This window comes from Staurois parvus, unplaced genomic scaffold (assembly GCF_062004578.1).
Source record: "Staurois parvus isolate SC_StPar_1 unplaced genomic scaffold, SC_StPar_1.0 ptg000246l, whole genome shotgun sequence".
Classification (NCBI taxonomy): Eukaryota; Metazoa; Chordata; class Amphibia; order Anura; family Ranidae; genus Staurois; species Staurois parvus.
In genome coordinates this window covers 563,348-585,151 of record NW_028318042.1, presented here as the reverse complement: position 1 = coordinate 585,151, position 21,804 = coordinate 563,348, and the positions used below count along the sequence as shown (strand labels likewise).

Sequence of the window (21,804 nt, the reverse complement as noted above, 5' to 3'; positions counted from 1 at the left end):
TACAGTCTGATGGTTAAATGATACAAAATATATATCTTATGGTCATGTTTATTCAGGCTGGTTTTACACCCATGCATTGCAACAAAATGCACATAATACCCCCTAATAAAGCTGAGCTCCAGGTAAAATGCTAAATGCACAGAAATAATACAAATAAGGGATCTGCGCTACCTGCCAAAGGATTTATCATTTGTGTTCTTCCAGTTCTGAGATTTACACCGTATGTGCAACAGCTTAGCTCAGGGGTGGGCAAACTTTTTGACTTGAGGGCCGCAATGGGTTCATATATTGGACCCGGGGGCCGGACCAAGAGTAGATGAATGATGTGTGTGTCATCCATAGTAAGTATAGTAATATCCCCCCATAGTAAGCATAGTAATTAATCCCCCATATAGTAATTCATCCCCCATAGTAATTCATCCCCCATATAGTAATTCATCCCCCCATAGTAATTCATCCCCCATATAGTAATTCATCCCCCATATAGTAATTCATCCCCCATATAGTAATTCATCCCCCATATTAAGTCCCCAAGTCCCCCCTGTGTCAATTCACTTACCTTTGCTCCGCGCGTTCCTCTCGCCGTGTTCCCGCGCCGTTCCGGTGTAGCATGAAAATCTGTCTCCTATGAGGATCTGTCCCCCTCGACGTATCTGCGCATGTGCCAGTTTCAGGCATTAGCAGCCGATCGGCGATCTCCGGCACATGCGCAGATACGTCGAGGGGGACAGATCCTCACAGGAGACAGATTTTCATGCTACACCGGTCTTCAGGGCGGACTGTGAGAGGAGCCTAGCTCCGCGGGCCGGATTAAAAGGTCCGCCGGGCCGTATACGGCCCGCGGGCCGTAGTTTGCCCATTGTTGGCTTAGCTCCTGGCAGGAGACCTGATTTTACTCTGCTGCAGTAAAGAGGATCTTCACTCTAAAAAGAGAAGTTTTAATAAAAGGACATTTACCTGCCCAGGGTTCCAGCACTGTCCTCACCTGGACCAGTTCTTTGCTGGTCTTCAAGTTCCCAGTCTAGGCAATCCAAGCAGAACTAGGTACCAGCTCCATCCCAAAAAATATCATGCACCAAGTGGGGGGGGGGGGGGAGAAGGATATAGAGTGGAACTTCCCTTTTCTGGATAAAGTTCCTCTTTATAGAGTTACTAAACCCAGGACCCTGCATTCACGATATCCGGTCTCCTCGGAGCCTGCATTCACTATATCCGGTCTCCCCGGAGCCTGCATTCACTATATCCGGTCTCCCCGGACCCTGCATTCACTATATCTGGTCTCCCCGGACCCTGCATTCACTATATCTGGTCTCCTCGGACCCTGCATTCACTATATCTGGACTCTGCATTCACTGTATCTGGTCTGCCCGGACCCTGCATTCACTGTATCTGGTCTGCCCGGACCCTGCATTCACTGTATCTGGTATGCCCGGACCCTGCATTCACTGTATCTGGTCTGCCCGGACCCTGCATTCACTGTATCTGGTCTCCCGGACCCTGCATTCACTATATTTGGACTCCCCGGACCCTGCATTCACTATATCTGATCTCCCCGGACCCTGCATTCACTATATCTGGCCTCCCAGAACCCTGCATTCACTTTATCTGGCCTCCCAGAACCCTGCATTCACTATATCTGGTCTCCCCGGACCCTGCATTCACTATATCTGCTCTCCCCGGACCCTGCATTCACTATATCTGGTCTCCTCGGACCCTGCATTTACTATATCTGGTCTCCTCGGACCCTGCATTCACTATATCTGGTCTCCTCGGACCCTGCATTCACTATATCTGGACTCTGCATTCACTGTATCTGGTCTGCCCGGACCCTGCATTCACTGTATCTGGTATGCCCGGACCCTGCATTCACTGTATCTGGTCTGCCCGGACCCTGCATTCACTATATCTGGTCTCCCGGACCCTGCATTCACTATATCTGGACTCCCCGGACCCTGCATTCACTATATCTGATCTCCCCGGACCCTGCATTCACTATATCTGGTCTCCCCGGACCCTGCATTAACTTTATCTGGCCTCCCAGAACCCTGCATTCACTATATCTGGTCTCCCCGTACCCCGCATTCACTATATCTGGTCTCCCCGGACCCTGCATTCACTATATCTGCTCTCCCCGGACCCTGCATTCACTATATCCGCTCTCCCTGGACCCTGCATTCACTATATCTGGTCTCCCCGGACCCTGCATTCACTATATCTGGTCTCCCACAGTACACACAACATGAAAATGCAATTGTTTTAGTAAATATAAACTGCTAAATATCTTTTCTCATCAGATGTGTACAGCAGTCCTGTGACTTCTATTAGTGTCCAGCAGAGCACTGGTTTAAGCTTGTAAGAGGAATTTTCATTCTCCCCTGATTGTCCTATGAAACTGCAGGACCCCTGACCTCTGTCTGGACAGCGCTGATTGGCCCTGTGCTGATCACATACACTCTCCCAAGAAAAAAAACACCTCTCTAGCAATTTTTACACAATGCAGAGGATTAACCCCTTAGGTTCCACAGTCAGTATAACAAGCATGCTTTACTGCATATACAGACTGATTGTACTGTTATGGGTGTAGTAACACTTTAAGTATCACTCACAAGATTTGTCCCTCCCACAGGTCTTGTGATTGGACAGTGAAAGGAGAAGCAGCAGACTTATTATCTCATATCTCATTCACTCTGTGCTCTTTTCAAGGTTGGCCTACCCCTATATGTTCCCAAACACAAAAGAAATGTAAAGCAAGAGAGGATAAGCAAGCTTCTTTTGCCTCTTCTGTATAGTGCAGCCTTTCAAATCCCGGGTTCATGCAGTTTCTTCAACAGTGAACAGTTTTTCAGATAAGTTACCACTGACACCAATGATCTTTTCAGCTATGGGGGGCATCCTTCCCACTGACCACTAATGTAAAGAATATTCTGCTCCCTGACCAACAATGTAAGGGACATTCACCCAATGTAAGAAGCATTCTTCCCAATGCCCACCAATGTAAAGAGCATTCTTCCCTCTGATAAAATTTTGTAAAGAGTATTCTTCCCCCTGACCACCAATGTAAGGAATATTCTGCTCCCTGACCACTTATGTAAGGAATATTCTGCTCCTTCACCACCAATGTAAGGAATATTCTGCTCCCTCACCACCAACGTAAGGGATATTCTGCTCCCTCACCACCAACGTAAGGAATATTCTGCTCCTTCACCACCAATGTAAGGAATATTCTGCTCCTTCATCACCAACGTAAGGGATATTCTTCCCCCTGATCACCAACATAAGGGACATTCTTCCCCCTGACCACCAACGTAAGGGACATTCTTCCCCCAACCACCAATATAAGGGACATTCTTCCCCCTGACCACCATTGTTAGGGACATTCTTCCCCCATGACCACCAATATATGGGGCATTCTTCTGCCTGACCACCAATGTAAGGGAAATTCTTTGCACTAACCACCAATGTAAGGATCATTCTTCCACCTGACCACCAATGTAAGGGACATTCTTCCACCTGACCACCAATGTAAGGGACATTCTTCCACCTGACCATCAATCTAAGGAATATTTTCCCAGTGACCACCAGTGTAAGGGACATTCTTCCCACTGACCACCAATGTAAAGGACATTCTTCCCACTGACCACCAATGTTAAGGACATTCTTCCCCATGACCACCAATGTTAAGGACATTCTTCCACCTGACCATCAATCTAAGGAATATTTTTCCCAGTGACCACCATTCTAAAGGACATTCTTCCCCCTGACCACCAATGTAAGTGACATTCTTCCCCTTGACCATCAATCTAAGGAATATTCTTCCCCCTGACCACCAATGTAAGGAGCATTCTTCCCATGGACCATTGATGTATGAATATTCTTCCCATCCCATATCCACAATTTACTGTTAGTGTTAGATGCGATAATCATTAGTAGGGGTTTTCAGGGCCCTCAAAATTATTTAAAGGGTTCCTTCAATTTAAAAACCATTGAAAAGGCCGATGGTGTCTAATTCTCTTCCACCTGCAGTGGCAGTTCAGGGGAAAAAAACGTACTTGTACCATTAGACAATACAGAAATACAGTCATGTGACCATCAAATAGTTATGCAATGCTGACATGTCTGTTGCTAAAATAACTCCATTATTCGTGTCTGGCAGCTGCACCCCCCTGATAAGGGAGGCCGAGGGAGGGGTGGACCATCCAAGATATGAGATCCGTAAAGTTCTCCAAGTAGCTTCTTATCTCCAAAAACTAGATTTCAAAACTAGATCCCGGAGCCCCTGGGAAAGGACAGGTCTGCCCTGCTTTCATTTTGGATAGGGCAACCAAACTGATAAGAGGCATGGAGGAGATCAACTATGAGCAAAGATTAGAGGAACTGAATTTATTCTCTCTTCAGAAGAGGAGATTAAGGGGGGATATGATCACCATATATAATACATAAGGGGGGATATGATCTCCATGCATAATACATAAGGGGGGATATGATCTCCATGTATAATACATAAGGGGGGGATATGATCACCATATATAATACATAAGGGGGGATATGATCTCCATGTATATTACATAAGGGGGGGATATGATCACCATGTATAATACATAAGGGGGATATGATCTCCATGTATAATACATAAGGGGGGGATATGATCTCCATGTATAATACATAAGGGGGGATATGATCTCCATGTATAATACATAAGGGGGGATATGATCTCCATGTATAATACATAAGGGGGGGATATGATCACCATGTATAATACATAAGGGGGATATGATCTCCATGTATAATACATAAGGGGGGAAATGATCACCATGTATAATACATAAGGGGGGATATGATCTCCATGTATAATACATAAGGGGGGATATGATCTCCATGTATAATACGTAAGGGGGATATGATCACCATGTACAATACATAAGGGGGGATATGATCTCCATGTATAATACATAAGGGGGGATATGATCTCCATGTATAATACATAAGGGGGGATATGATCACCATGTATAATACATAAGGGGGGATATGATCTCCATGTATAATACATAAGGGGGGATATGATCTCCATGTATAATACGTAAGGGGGATATGATCACCATGTACAATACATAAGGGGGGATATGATCTCCACGTATAATACATAAGGGGGGATATGATCTCCATGTATAATACATAAGGGGGGATATGATCTCCATGTATAATACGTAAGGGGGGATATGATCTCCATGTATAATACGTAAGGGGGGATATGATCACCATGTATAATACGTAAGGGGGGATATGATCTCCATATATAATACATAAGGGGGGATATGATCTCCATGTATAATACATAAGGGGGGATATGATCTCCATGTATAATACGTAAGGGGGGATATGATCTCCATGTATAATACGTAAGGGGGGATATGATCACCATGTATAATACGTAAGGGGGGATATGATCTCCATATATAATACATAAGGGGGGATATGATCTCCATGTATAATACATAAGGGGGGATATGATCTCCATGTATAATACATAAGGGGGGATACGATCACCATGTATAATACATAAGGGGGGATACGATCTCCATGTATAATACATAAGGGGGGATACGATCTCCATGTATAATACATAAGGGGGATACGATCTCCATGTATAATACATAAGGGGGGATACGATCACCATGTATAATACATAAGGGGGGATACGATCACCATGTATAATACATAAGGGGGGATACGATCTCCATGTATAATACATAAGGGGGATACGATCTCCATGTATAATACATAAGGGGGATACGATCTCCATGTATAATACATAAGGGGGGATATGATCTCCATGTATAATACATAAGGGGTGTATGATCTCCATGTATAATACATAAGGGGGATATGATCTCCATGTATAATACATAAGGGGGGGATATGATCTCCATGTATAATACATAAGGGGGATATGATCTCCATGTATAATACATAAGGGGGGATGTTATCTCCATGTATAATACATAAGGGGGGATATGATCACCATGTATAATACATAAGGGGGATATGATCACTATGTATAATACATAAGGGGGGATATGATCTCCATGTATAATACATAAGGGGGGATATGATCTCCATGTATAATACATAAGGGGAGATATTATCTCCATGTATAATACATAAGGGGGGATATGATCTCCATGTATAATACATAAGGGGGGATATGATCTCCATGTATAATACATAAGGGGGATATGATCTCCATGTATAATACATAAGGGGGATATGATCACCATGTATAATACATAAGGGGGGATATGATCTCCATGTATAATACATAAGGGGGGATATGATCTCCATGTATAATACATTAGGGGGGATATGATCTCCATGTATAATACATAAGGGGGGATATGATCTCCACGTATAATACATAAGGGGGGATATGATCTCCACGTATAATACATAAGGGGGATATGATCTCCATGTATAATACATAAGGGGGGATATGATCACCATGTATAATACATAAGGGGGGGATATGATCACCATGTATAATACATAAGGGGGGATATGATCTCCATGTATAAATACATAAGGGGGGATATGATCTCCATGTATAAATACATCAGTGGTTCATATAGTGAACTCGGTGTAGAGCTATTCCCCCTGAGGTCATCACAGAGGACAAGGGAGCACTCTACGTCTGGAGGAAAATCAATGTAATCTCCAAACACGGAAAGGTTTCTTCACAGTAAGAGCTGTGAAAATGTGGAATAGACTCCCTCAAGAGTTGGTTCTGGCCAGCTCAGTGGATTGCTGTAGGAAAGTCCTGGATTCTTTCTTGGATACACAGAATATAACTGGATATAACATTTATAGGTAAAGTTGATCCAGGGAATATCCGATTGCCTCTCGGGGGATCAGGAAGGAATTTTTTCCCCTGCAGGAGCAAATTGGATCGTGCTTTGCTGGGTTTTTTGCCTTCCTCTGGATCAACTGTGCATTTAGGATTATAACTTTTTTTTTTTTAATGGTTGAACTGGATGGACTTTTGTCTTTTTTCAGCCAGACTAACTATGTAACTATGGGCTGAGACTGAATGTGAAGCTAAGACACTAGTTCCCCATTAGGTCTGCTCTCACCTTGTAAATGACAGCAGGAAGTGGGAGGATTATATGGCCAATAGCAGTCTGTCTATTGGCTTCTTAGGATATGCCCACTCTCTGTTGTCAATCACAAGGGGAACGGCTCTGATGGGGAACTAATGTCTCAATCTCCCCATCGGACTGCAGTGGGGGCTGATCGGTGTCAGACATTTGTAAGCACAGCCAAGAACTGCATGGGCACCATTATTTATATGTCTACGCTGCCACAATAATTGTCTATGTACTCATAGTGTACCGAATGCAGGTGCCATATACATAAGATTTCTAACAACCATTTTTCTGCTTTCAAGTGGCAACGTCCTTACAAAGTGCTGCGGGCACCCAGCATGACCCGGCTCAATAGCTGGCTTGTACCAGTACATTAATTGGTGATCAGCTCAATACTTGGCATGTACCAGAAGCCGGATCCATGATGGCTTTATTACCGAGCGCTTACTACCAGTCTGATTTGTGATTTTCCAATATCTGGCAGATGCTGGATCCTGGGCTGTATCCGGCTCACTAGATAGCTGGTGATAAAACTGTGATTTGTGGTCAATTCTACACGAGGTAATAGAACTCAGATACTTTATTATTAATGGTTCTTAATGGCAGTGTCCTGCTGGTTTGGGATATAGGCTAGATGGGAAGAGGAGATGATGTGTATGGGGACCTCATCTTCAAGCTGAAAGACTTTAAAGGGGAGCTGATCCTTTTTTGTTGCCATGCTTCTTTTTCTGTGTGCTGAAACTGGACCATCCACCCCTCCCTCAACAAAAAAATCCATGCTGCTTGCAGCTCTGCCTACACATCCATAAGACCATTTTAGAATTAGGTGGGCCCTTGCACTCGGGCCATCTTGTTACAGTGTGTCCCTCACAGTGCTTTAGTGCCTCCAGAAGGAACAAGTGCAGTGTTCATCCCCACAGCAGGTAGCCTGTCAAAGTCTACGGAAGGCTGCATTTGGACAGGGCCGAATGCTTTACTGAGTAATACCGGCATTTACGGCTCTGTGCTTTCAGAACAAGGTTGTGGAACCTTGTTCCTGAACAGACAGGGCCCTAAACAACAGTCTTCCAATACTTTTCCTAGGTCTATTGCATTCAGTAACCTTACACCTGAACGGACAGGGCCCCAATGCTTGTCTTCCATGACTTCTCCTAGGTATTCTGCATTCCAGAACCTCAATGCTGAATGGATAGGGCTCTAAATGCTAGTCTTCTCGGACTTCTAGGTCTTCTGCATTAAAGAACTTTATCCCTGAACAGAGAGGGCCCCAAATGCTGGTCTTCCAGGACTTCTACTTGGTCTCCTGTGTTCCAAAACCTCATCACTGAATGGTCAGAGCTCTACACACTGGTCTTCCGGGGCTTCTCCTATGTCTTCTGCATTCCAGAATCTCATCACTGAATAGGCATGTTCCTAAACGTTGGTCTTCCAGGTCTTCTGCTTTTCAGAACCTCATCTCTGAATGGACAGGGCCCTAAATGCTTGTCTTCTGAGGCTTCTCCTAGGTCTTCTGCATTCCATAACCTCATCACTGGATGGACAGAGTCCTAAACGCTGGTCTTCTATTACTTCTCCTATGTCTTCTGCATTCCTGAATCTCAACACTGAATGCACAGGTTCCTAAACATTGGCCTTCCAGGACTTCTTCTGGGTCTTCTGCATTTTAGAACCTCATCTCTTAATGGACAGGGCTCTAAATGCTGGTCTCCCGAGGATTCTTCTGTCCTCTGCATTCCAGAACCTCATCACTGAATGGAGAAGGCCCTAAATGTAGGTCTCATGGGAGTCCTTCTAGATCTTCTGCATTCCAGCACCTCAAAGGACCCTAAATGATGGTCTTCTAGGACTTCTCCTAGGTCTTTTGCATTCCAGAACCTCATCACTGAATGAATAAGGCCCTAAACACTGGTCCTTTCATTACGTTTTCTAGGTCTTCTGCATTCCAGACACTCTTCACTGAATAGAAAGGACCCTAAACACTGGTCTTCCATGACTTCTTCTAGGTCTTCTGCATTCCAGAACCTCATCACTGAATGTAAAGGACCCTAAACACTCTTCCTCCATGACTTCTAGGTGTTCTGCCTTCCATAGACTAATCACTAAATGGACAGGGCCCTAAACGCTGGTCTTCCAAGACTTCTCCTAGACTTTCTGCATTCTAGAACCTCATCACTGAATGTACACTGCCCTAAATGCTGATCTTGTGGAATGCCTTCTAAGCAGGGGCGGACTGACCTTTCGAGCACTCGGGCACTGCCCGAGGGCCCGGGGTCAGTAGGGGGCCCCATGAAATGCCCCTGGTACCTTTTATAGGCTTTTTTGAGTGTGGGCAAGGACACAGGGGTCCCATGATCCCCTATTGCCCGGGGACCCATGAGTTGTCAGTCCGCCCCTGCTTCTAAGTCTGCATTTCTAAACGCTGGTGTTCCAAGACTTCCCCTAGGTATTTTGCATTATAGAACCTCATCACTTAATAAACAAGGCCCTAAACACTGGTCCTTTCATTACTTTTTCTAGGTCTTCTGCATTCCAGAACCTCTTCACTGAATGGAAAGGACCCTAAACACTGGTCCTTTCATTACTTTTTCTAGGTCTTCTGCTTTCCAGACACTCTTCAATAAATGGACAGGGCCCTAAACACTGGTCTTCCATTACTTCTTCTAGGTTTTCTCATTCCAGAACCTCATCACTGAATGTAAAGGACCATAAACACTGGTCTTCCATGACTTCTCCTAGGTGTTCTGCCTTCCAGAGACTCTACGTTGAATGGACAGGGCCCTAAACACTGGTCTGCAATGACTTCTCCTAGGTGTTCTGCCTTCCAGAGACTCCAGGCTGAATGGACAGGGCCAGAAGCGGACTGACAAATCATGGGGCCCCCGGGCAATAGGGGAACATGGGGCCCCTCCGTCCTTACCCATACTCAAAAAAGCCTATGAAAAAGGTACTAGGAGCATCTCATGGGGCCCCCTACTGACCCCGGCCCTCGGGCGGTGCCCGAGTTTCCAAATGGTCAGTCCGCCCCTCGACAGGGCCCTAAACACTGGTCTTCCCTGACTTCTCCTAGGTGTTCTGCCTTCCAGAGACTCCACGCTGAATGGACAGGGCCAGGGGCGGACTGACAAATCATGGGGCCCCCGGGCAATAGGGGATCATGGGGCCCCTCCGTCCTTACCCAAACTCAAAAAAGCCTATGAAAAAGGTACCAGGGGCATCTCATGGGGCCCCCTACTGACCCCGGGCCCTATGGCAGTGCTCGAGTTTCCAAATGGTCAGTCCGCCCCTGGACAGGGCCCTAAAACTGGTCTTCCATGACTTCTCCTAGGTGTTCTGCCTTCCACAGACTAATCACTGAATGGACAGGGCCCTAAACGCTGGTCTTCCAAGACTTCTCCTAGATTTTCTGCAGTCCAGAACCTCCTCACTGAACATACACCGCCCTAAATGCTGGTCTTGTGGAATGTCTTCTAAGTCTGCATTTCTAAACGCTGGTGTTTCAAGACTTCCCCTAGGTCTTTTGCACTGCAGAACCTGATCCCTGAATGGAGTGGACCCTATACGCTGGTCCTCCTGAAATTCTCATAGGTCTTCTGCATTCCAGAACTTCATCCCTGAACAAACAGGGTCATAAATGCCGGTCCTCCAGGACTTCTCTTAGGTCTTCTGCATCCCAGAACCTTGTCTTTGTACGGACTGGACCCTAAATGCTGTTCCACATTCAGTACCATCCAGCCACACCCTTAGGCATTTCCAGGCTGCCTGCAGGGGGGTGAACACTGGACACCAGTCACTCCCAGACACATCAAAGTACCAGGAGGGACACACTGCAGCTGGATGTGCAAGGGACCTAAAACATTTTTTTTGCATACTTATATTTTTAATTTGGCACTTCCTGGTTTAGCGAGCTACTGGTGATGTGGCCAGGGCCTCTCAGGTGTCCCCTGGGAAGGCTACATAACCAGTGCCTTTCAGGGAAATCTCGGCAGATGTTGCACATGTGCCTAATCTCAATACATTCTATTCAAAACTGAAAACTGCCTTTAGTTATACTTCAAAATGTGCAAAAAAATAAAAGAGAGTCTCAGACAAGGAAAAGGCCAAAACAGCAAGACCATCCCAGTGTGTGAATTCTGGGCAGTGATTGGCCCCTCTATACTTACTATCATCCTATCATAGGCCAGTTATCACAAAACAAAGTGCCCTGTGTGGGGGCCTGATATGGGTGGCAGACATGGGAGGCAAACATGGGGGAATGGCATGTGGAGCAGACATGGGGGGCAAACATGGGGGACAGACATGGGGGCCTAACATGGGAGGCAGATATGGGGGGCAAACATGGGAGGCAGATATGGGGGGCAGACATGGGGGACAGACATGGGGGGCTGACATGGGAGGCAGATATGGGGGCCTGAAATGGGGAGCAGACATGGGGGCCTGACATAGAGGGCAGACTTGGGGGCCTGACATGGGGGGCAGACATGGGGCCTGACATGGGAGGCTGACATGGGGAGCAGACATGGGGGCCTGACATGGGGAGCAGACATGGGGGCCTGACATGGGGAGCAGACATGGGGGCCTGACATGGGGGGCAGACATGGGGCCTGACATGGGAGGCTGACATGGGGAGCAGACATGGGGGCCTGACATAGAGGGCAGACTTGGGGGCCTGACCTGGGGAGCAGACATGGGAGGCTGACATGGGGGCCTGACATGGGGAGCAGACATGGGGGCAGACTTGGGGACCTGACATGAGGAGCAGACTTGGGGGCCTGACATGGGGGGCAGACTTGGGGGCCTGACATGGGGGGCAGACATGGGGCCTGACATGGGGGTGGCTGAACGTCCTTCTCTAATAGTGGTCTGCTCGTCAGGCAGAGGTTATGAGCCAATCAAAGATGCAGACAGCGCGGGGCTCCGCCCATTGTACGGAGAGCCTGGCCGTGATTGGACTGAAGTGATCCCGGAGGAATTCGCTGAGTCACCCCGGCGGCTCCTGTGCATGAGCGGAACTGCTGAGTCATTGGATAGAAGAGACAGGCGGCGGGACCGCGGAGACACCAACTGGGGGGGGGAGTGAGCATGCGCACTGACTGGGGACACCGAGACTGCCGGACAAAAGGCTTAGAGAGTGCTGAGAGATCACTGACAGCAACCGGACACTGAGATCTGCGCACCGACACCGAGGGCTCACCGACCCCGGGCTGTACAGAGAGGATGACACTCCACTGACCTCCGTCCTGGGGGAGGAGAGGTGAGGGGACACCCGGGGGTCACACATGGGACTGGGTGGGGTCAGCTTGTCATTGGATGAGACTGACTGCATGACACGTGACTAATGTAAACATTGTACACCTGCTTGTTGTTACATTGTATGTGATCTCCACGTTGTTACATTGTATGTGATCTTCCGCGTTGTTACATTGTATGTGATCTCCGCGTTGTTACATTGTATGTGATCTCCGCGTTGTTACATTGTATGGGATCTTCTGTGTTGTTACATTGTATGTGATCTTCCGTGTTGTTACATTGTATGTGATCTCCGCGTTGTTACATTGTATGTGATCTCCGCGTTGTTACATTGTATGTGATCTCCGCGTTGTTACATTGTATGTGATCTTCTGTGTTGTTACATTGTATGTGATCTCCGCGTTGTTACATTGTATGTGATCTTCTGTGTTGTTACATTGTATGTGATCTCCGCGTTGTTACATTGTATGTGATCTCCGCGTTGTTACATTGTATGTGATCTCCGCGTTGTTACATTGTATGTGATCTCCGCGTTGTTACATTGTATGTGATCTTCTGTGTTGTTACATTGTATGTGATCTCCGCGTTGTTACATTGTATGTGATCTCCGCGTTGTTACACTGTATGTGATCTCCGCGTTGTTACACTGTATGTGATCTCTGCGTTGTTACACTGTATGTGATCTCTGCGTTGTTACATTGTATGTGATCTCCGCGTTGTTACATTGTATGTGATCTCCGCGTTGTTACATTGTATGTGATCTCTGTGTTGTTACACTGTATGTGATCTCCGCGTTGTTACACTGTATGTGATCTCTGCGTTGTTACACTGTATGTGATCTCTGCGTTGTTACATTGTATGTGATCTCCGCGTTGTTACATTGTATGTGATCTCCGCGTTGTTACATTGTATGTGATCTCCGCGTTGTTACATTGTATGTGATCTCGGCGTTGTTACATTGTATGTGATCTCGGCGTTGTTACATTGTATGTGATCTCGGCGTTGTTACATTGTATGTGATCTCGGCGTTGTTACATTGTATGTGATCTCGGCGTTGTTACATTGTATGTGATCTCGGCGTTGTTACATTGTATGTGATCTCTGCGTTGTTACATTGCATGTGATCCTCTGTGTTGTTACACTGTATGTGATCTCCGCGTTGTTACATTGCATGTGTTACATTGTATATGAATGATGTTGGTCCCTGTACACATGTACATAACATGTCACCTGGCCACATGCAGAGCACAGTGTTCTAGTGATGTGTCCTGGTGCAGTCAGTTGGTAGAGATCTGTGTTTGGATCTATGACTGTATGTGTGTGGACATGTAGAGGACGTGTTCTATCTCTTGGTCTATTCATTCCTGGGATGGGTGTCAGACTGCACAGCTTAGTGGTCGTAACATTAAAGTGTTCCTGAACCCACAACAGTACAATCAGTCTGTAGATGCAGCAAAGCATGCTGGTTATACTCACTGTGGAACCTAAGGGGTTAATCCTCTGCATTGTGTAAAAAGGATGGTTGATCCTGTGTTCTCTTTCCTTCCTCTTGTTGAAATGACCACCTGATACAGACTGAATCCGTAGTCACATACACATGCTCATTTTGGTGTGTATTGCTAGAGAGGTTTTTTTTTTTTTTGGGAGAGTGCATGTGATCAGCACATGGCCAATCAGCATTGTCCAGACAGAGGCTCAGGGGTTCTGCATCCTCCTAGACCAGACTGAAAACTCCTACAAGCTTTAACCAGTGCTCTGCTGGACACTGATAGAAGTCACAAGACTGCTATATACTGCTGATGAGAAAAGGTATTTAGCAGTTTATATTTATTTAAATAATTGCATTTCCATGTTCTGTGTACTGTGGGAGAGGATATAGTGAATGCAGGGTCCGGGGAGACCAGATATAGTGACTGCAGGGTCCGGGAAGACCAGATATAGTGAATGCGGGGTCTGGGGAGACCGGATATAGTGAATGCAGCGTCCGGGGAGACCAGATTTAGTGAATGCAGGGTCCAGGGAGACCAGATATAGTGAATGCAGGGTCCAGGGAGACCGGATATAGTGAATGCAGGGTCCGGGGAGACCGGATATAGTGAATGCAGGGTCCAGGGAGACCGGATATAGTGAATGCGGGGTCCGGGGAGACCGGATATAGTGAATGCAGGGTCCGGGGAGACCAGATATAGTGAATGCAGAGTTCGGGGAGACCGGATATAGTGAATGCAGGGTCCGGGGAGACCGGATATAGTGAATGCGGGGACCGGGGAGACCGGATATAGTGAATGCAGGGTCTGGGGAGACCGGATATAGTGAATGCAGGGTCTGGGGAGACCAGATATAGTGAATGCAGGGTCCGGGGAGACCAGATATAGTGAATGCAGGGTCCGGGGAGACCAGATATAGTGAATGCAGGGTCTGGGGAGACCGGATATAGTGAATGCAGGGTCCGGGGGGAGACCGGATATAATGAATGCAGGGTCCGGGGAGAGCGGATATAGTGAATGCAGGGTCCGGGGAGAGCGGATATAGTGAATGCAGGGTCCGGGGAGAGCGGATATAGTGAATGCAGGGTCCGGGGAGACCAGATATAGTGAATGCAGGGTCCGGGGAGACCAGATATAGTGAATGCAGGGTCCGGGGAGACCAGATATAGTGAATGCAGGGTCTGGGGAGACCAGATATAGTGAATGCAGGGCCCGGGAGACCGGATATAGTGAATGCAGGGTCCGGGGTTTAGTATCACTTTAAAAAAGAAAGATGTTCTCACACTGCAAGGTGATATCCTATCTGTCAGTACCCATCGCATACAACACATGATAAAAAACCTACCTTAAAACGAAGCCCCCCATTGGTGCGCTGTCACCGCTTCCATCTTCAGTTTTCCTTCCAGGTTCTCAGGCCGTTTTACTGTCTGAGCCACGATAATGTCACTTCTGCACATGGTGCGTGGGAGCCCAGGGCACGGCACGGGTATGTCATTCTTTCAGAGCGTATGCACCGGTGACGTAACGGCTGCTGCTCGATGGAATATCTCCTGAATGGTGCACGATGACATATTCATTCACCTACAGGTCAGCTTTATTATAAGCTTACCTGTGAATAAAAGTCCAAAAACTAGTTTCCTGTCATTTTAAGCGCCTGTTATTACCGCCCCCCCCCCAACTGCAAGTGTAAATGAGTCCCTATGATAGGGATTGGCTCTCTGAACTTCATTACTATCAGCTAATAATTGCTGGTGGGTTTAGTAAGGCTGTAAATTCGCAGCGACATTGGATTCCTGCGGCAGAAATCACAGAGGTATGTGAACCTATAGATGCACCCGGGACCAATTCTCTGCCCCAAACTGCAGATAATAGCTCCATCCAGGGGCGGACTGACCATTTGGAAACTCGGGCACTGTCCAAGGGCCCGGGGTCAGTAGGGGGCCCTATGAGATGCCCCTGGTACCTTTTTCATAGGTTTTTTTTGAGTTTGGGCAAGGACACAGGGGCCCCATGATCCCCTATTCCCCGGGGGCCCCATGAGTTGTCAGTCCACCCCTGGCTCTGTGTGGACAGAAGTGCCCGCTGTCAGCCTGTCATTCATTGTACTCTCCTCTGGTCTCAGCTGTTCACGTACAAATGTGATTCCTGCGTTCCATTCCTAATCTCCCATCGGAATATTGGCCAACGTTACTGAGTGGCTGGAAATCTGCCATCTGCCTAAAGGGGGGTCATTCAGCAGACAGATATGAGCTGATCCCAGCCATGTCACCATCTGCCTGGAGTTTGCATGTTCTCCCAGTGCCTGCGTGGGTTTCCTCCAGGTACTCCGGTTTCCTCCCACACTCCAAAGACATGCTGGTAGATGAATTGGCTCCTGTCTAAATTGTCCCTAGTATGTGTATGTATGAATGTGAGTTAGGGACCTTAGATTGTACCCCCCTTGAGGGTTAGGGACTGATGGGAATGTACAATATATATGTAAAGTGCTGTGTAAATTGATGGCGCTATATAAGTACCTGAAATAAAAAAAATTAAAAATACATCTAACACTAGCCTGGAGGTGCCCCCTGTCCTCCTTCTACCTTTTTCCATTTTTGATTCTAGCTAAATACAGGCTAGGTTTACAGTACTCTGGGTTCCCTGCGGCGTTTGCGACCACAAGTATGAAATCTCCTAATGCGTGTGGCCGGCCGAATGCAACCCTATCAACGAAATGAGGCTGCGATGCGGCCATACACAGTAGTGTGGACTTTTAGAAGTTGAAACAGGTAATGTGGCGGTAACTTAACATCTCCTCACCACCTGCCAAACACCCTCTGAAAAGCGATCCACTGTGGATCACTCTTCAGAGGGCTTAACACAAGCATAAACAAGCCCTTGGGATACTTTGGGAAAAAGGTTCATCAAAGTTGCTGAACAAAATATAAAAGCGTGGGGGACGTCTACCTACCTGGTCAGGTTTCCACCTCTGTTTAGTAACCAATACAAACTCCACACCGTTCTTGTTGAGTATTTAGGATACAACTGACTGCACCTGCTGGACATATAATGGTAGGTTCTAGTGAACTAGTCAGAAAACGCAGTTGTAGGCAGGGGCGGACTGACAACTCATGGGGCCCCCGGGCAATAGGGGATCATGTGTCCTTGCCCAAACTCAAAAAAAGCCTATGAAAAAGGTACCAGGGGCATCTCATTGGGCCCCCTACTGACCCCGGGCCCTCGGGCAGTGCCCGAGTTTCCAAATGGTCAGTCCGCCCCTGGTTGTAGGATGGCGGTGCTAGTTTTAGCCCTTTCACTACCAGAGCTGTTTTCTTTTTGCTTTGTTTTTTTGCACAAGTTTAAAAAAAAGTATTTAGGCCTGAAGATTAGTGAAAACCCCCAAACGTGATATATTTTGTGAATGCAAAGACCCTGGAGAGTATCTTGTTCCTTCCAATTGTTAATGTTGCACATATTAGTGGTTCATTTTAGGGCGCATACAGAAAACACAAAATGATACCCAACTCTTTCTTAAAATATGAGATTGCACCGAGTAAATAGATAACTAACATGTCACACCTTAACAGCTTCTGCGCCGTCCTGTAGTAGAAATACTGCTACAGGGCAGCATGACATAGCAGTTCCGGGTAGGGGGCTCACGCACGCCCTACCTGCACCGCCATTTGCATCCTCAGACGTTAATCACTGGGTCCTGGGATTCTCTGCTGGCACCCGGCGATCTCCGAGTATTACCGATGGGGGAGAGACTTGTATGTAAACAATACAGATCTCTCCACTGTCAGCTCCTGCACGCTGCTTTGTACGGCTCTGCATAGCACAGCCATACAAAGCAGTGTGCTTAGAGGGAAACGCACACATAGTAAAACAGCACAGCACACAGTTAACTCTTTGATTGCCCCCGATGTTAACCCCTTCCTGCCCAGTGCCGTTAGTACAGTGTCGGTGCTTTTTATTACCACTGATCACTGTATCGGTGTCACTGAGGATATCAGTGACTGACAGTCAGTTTCCCCCCCCAGTATTAGAATGCCCGCCACAGTCCTGCTATAAGTCGCTGATCGCCGCCCTTACTAGTAAAAAAAAAAAAAAATTAATCCAGTATAGTATCCAGTAGTGTAAACACTATAACTTTCACGTAAACCAATTAATTTACACGTATTTTGATTTTTTTTTTAGCAAAGACGTGTCACAGAATACATTTTGGCCTAAATTTGTGACGGAATTTTAATTTTTACATTTTTTTACTGGACATGTTTAATAGCAAAAAGTCAAAAATATAGGTTGTTTTTTGTTCCAAATGTTTTTGTTTATAGCGCAAAAAAATTAAAACCGCACAGGCGATCAAATACCACCAAAAGAAAGCTGTATTTGTGGGGGGGGGGGAAAGGACGAAAAAATAAAAACTACACAGGCAATCAAGTACCAGCAAAAGAAAGCTCTATTTGTGGGGGGGGAGGACGTAAATTTTGTTTGGGTGCAGCGTTGCATGACCCCGCAATTGTCAAAGTCACACTGCGCCATATCACAATAAATGGCCTGGTCAGGAGAGGGGGGGGGGGGTAAATCCTCTAGGGGGCAAGTGGTTAAAACTGTAATTTCTTAGACTCAGCCATGACACCTTCTGCTCACTCCCAGACTGACTGGTTCCTGAATTCTGTTGTAAGTAAAAACCTATTTTACAGAATGTACTAATGCTGTCTTTTTTTCCCCCCCACAGGTGCAGTACTGTGATTTGACAGAATGGTGGTGCTGCAGAGCTACTGCGAGCAAAATGGCAGTGTGTCCCAGGCTTGGCTGGACAGCGGCCTCTCGCCATGCTTTTATTTCACTCTGGTCCCGTCAGTGTTGCTCAGCTTTTCTATCCTCCTGGGAACGGTGCAGTCGGCCTGCTATGTCACGCACAGCCGGACGATGGAGCCCAAGTACATCCCCAAGTCTCGCCTGTACCGCCTGCAGCTGGCGCTGTCCGTGGTGCTGATCCTACAGGCTCTGGGAGGTCTGATCTGGCAGGCCGCGGGTGGCAGTGACCTGTATGGGTACATGATTGTGCACGGCTGTCTCTATGCAGGCGCCTGGGCTTTCAGCATTTGGCTCCTTCACTTGGAGCGGACGAGGGCCCTGGAGCGAGAGAGGAGCAGGGGCCACGGTGTTGTTCTCCTGCTGTTGTGGGCCCTGGCGTTTGCCGCTGAGAACTTGGCATTCATATCTTGGCAGAGCCCGCACTGGTGGTGGAAGTCCATGAACACTGCTGACCAGAAAGTAAGAATTCCTTTATTTTCTATAAAAAAATTGGGAGAATAAATAATAGTGGTGAGAAAGTCATAAAAGTAGTAATTAACCACTTGAAGGCCAAGCATTTTCTGGGACGTTTTGTTTACAAGTTTAAATTAGTATTTTTTGCTAGAAAATTACTTATAACACCCAAACGTTATATATTTTAAAGCAAAGACCCCAGACAAGGAAATTGCAATTGTTTCAAATTTTTTCACATGGTATTTGCACAGCGGTTTTTTGAACGCAGTTTTTTGGGAAAAAAATAAATATAAATGACTCATAAAAAAACAAAACACAATATAAACACCAATTTTTTGTTTTTAAAATATGAAAGAGGTTGTTCCGGTGAGTAAATTGATACCCAACATGTCGTGCTTTAAAATTGCGCACGCTCGTGGAATGGGGACAAACTACGGTACTTAAAAATCTGCATAGGTGACCAATTAACACTTTTTACAGATTACCGATTTAAAGTTACAGAGGAGGTCTAGCACTAGAATTTATTTTATTTTTACACTGTCTCTTTATTTATTTATTCATTTATTTATTTTGATCACTTCTATTCCTACTACAAGGAATGTAAACATCCCTTGTAATATAAATAGGCATCACCAGTCCTCTTTAAAAAAAGATCTGGGGTCAAAAAGACCCCAAATCTCTTCTTTACCTTTCAAAGCAAAAGATCACTAATTGATGCCTAACATGTCATGCTTTAAAATTGCGCACGCTCGTGGAATGGTGACAAGCTACGGTACTTAAAAATCTCCATAGGTGACCCTTTAAAATTTTTTACAGAATACCTATTTAGAGTTACAGAGGAGGTCCAGCACTAGAATTATTGCTCTTGCTCTAAAGTTTGCGGCGATGCCTCACATGTGTGCTGCGAACACCGTTTACATATGTGTGCGATTTACGTATGTGTTCACTTGTGTGCTCGAGCAAGAAGGGATGGGTGCTTTACATTTTTTTTCTTTTTTTTTCTTTTTTCTTTTTCCACTGTCTCATTTATTTATTTATTTTGATCACTTCTATTTCTATTACAAGGAATGTGAACATCCTTGTAATCTCCTCCCGCTGCTATGGAAAGTGATTAAGTGGCTAATGAGCCACTAGGACCACTTTCATTAGGAAGCTGGCCATCGGCTGAAAAAAAGATTCCTTCCTACCACCCACCCCTCCCTTCCTTCTTTCTACCCTCCCTTCCTTTCACTCACCTTTTCCTTCCTTCCTTCCATCCTCCTTTCTTTCCTTCCACCTCTTCCTTCCTTCCAACCCCCCTTCCCTTCCTTCCTTCCACCCTCCTTTCTTCCTATTCTTCCTTCCTTCCACCCACCCTTTCCTCCCTTCCTTCCACCCCTCCCTCCCTTCCTTCTATCCACCCCTCCCTACCTTCCTTCTATCCACCCCTCCCTACCTTCCTTCTATCCACCCCTCCCTCCCTCCCTTCTATCCACCCCTCCCTCCCTCCCTTCTATCCACCCCTCCCTCCTTCCCTTCTATCCACCCCTCCCTCCTTCCCTTCTATCCACCCCTCCCTCCTTCCCTTCTATCCACCCCTCCCTCCCTCCCTTCTATCCACCCCTCCCTCCCTCCCTTCTATCCACCCCTCCCTCCCTCCCTTCTATCCACCCCTCCCTCCCTCCCTTCTATCCACCCCTCCCTCCCTTCTATCCACCCCTCCCTCCCTCCCTCCCTCTCTTCTATCCACCCCTCCCTCCCTCCCTTCCTTCCTTCCTCCCTTCCTTCCTCCCTCCCTTCCTCCCTCCCTTCCTTCTATCCACCCCTCCCTCCCTTCCTTCTACCCACCCCTCCCTTCCTTCCTTCCACCCCCCATCCCTTCTGTCCTTCGCTCCACCCTGCCTTCCTTCTTTCCACCCCTTCCTTCATTCTACCCCTCCTTCCACCCTTTTTCTTGTCAAAAGTGGAGTTACTCTTTAAATTGATTATTTTAGTGCCACTTTAAAGTGAAAGTCCATGATGTAGATGTTATAATTGACAGTTACAGAAAGTATTGTTTTGAAATTAATTTTTGATGCGTTTCAAGAGATCTCATGTCTTTACCTGCCATCATGGCCTCATTCCAAAGTGCCCCGTGGGGGGTTTGTGTTTAATGTGGTATAAATGTTGTTTCTAACTGATGTTGTCCATACAGGTTCAGTTTGCTCTGTGGACTTTGCGCTACATCTGCACGCTCTTCCTCTTCACGCTGGGAATTCTCGCCCCTGGCCGGCCACGCAAACCCTACATCATCCTCATCAATGAAGATGAGAGAGACGTTGAGAATACACAGGTGAGAGGAAGTGTTCTCAATCCTAAAGAGAATGCATACTCTTCTTTTCTGTTTTTTTTTTCTTTTTCTTTCAGTGCTGAAAAAATATTTTTTTAAAAATGTCTTTAGGCTACATTCACACCGGCTATTAAGGCCAGTGAGAATTGTGGCAGCAGTTCCTGCTGCAGCTCTCAGCAGCAAGGTGCCCCTGCCAGCCCCATTCACCATAATGACAGGTCGCCAGCAGCTGCAGCCATTTGTGTCTCTTCTCACAGCCAGTGATTATCTGCAGTGATTGCTGCTGGACACGCACAAAAGTGCGGCCAGCAGTGACCACCACAGGTAATCGTTAGCTGTACAGAGAGCCAGAACTAGCCACGGCTGCTGGCGA

General features: G+C 46.6%; 1 protein-coding gene across 1 annotated transcript in view; it reads left to right on the top strand.

Annotated features, from left to right (window-relative positions):
* The first annotated feature begins 12,190 nt into the window (after positions 1-12,190).
* LOC149459813 (ATP-binding cassette sub-family B member 6-like) overlaps positions 12,191-21,804 on the top strand; it is a 69,051-nt gene continuing 59,437 nt past the window's right edge. Inside the window, exons 1-3 of the mRNA XM_089680595.1 lie at positions 12,191-12,387; positions 18,588-19,129; positions 21,297-21,434. Of these exons, the coding sequence (XP_089536721.1) occupies positions 18,611-19,129; positions 21,297-21,434 (657 nt within the window). The 5' untranslated portion in view covers positions 12,191-12,387; positions 18,588-18,610. The remainder of the gene's footprint in view (positions 12,388-18,587; positions 19,130-21,296; positions 21,435-21,804) is intronic.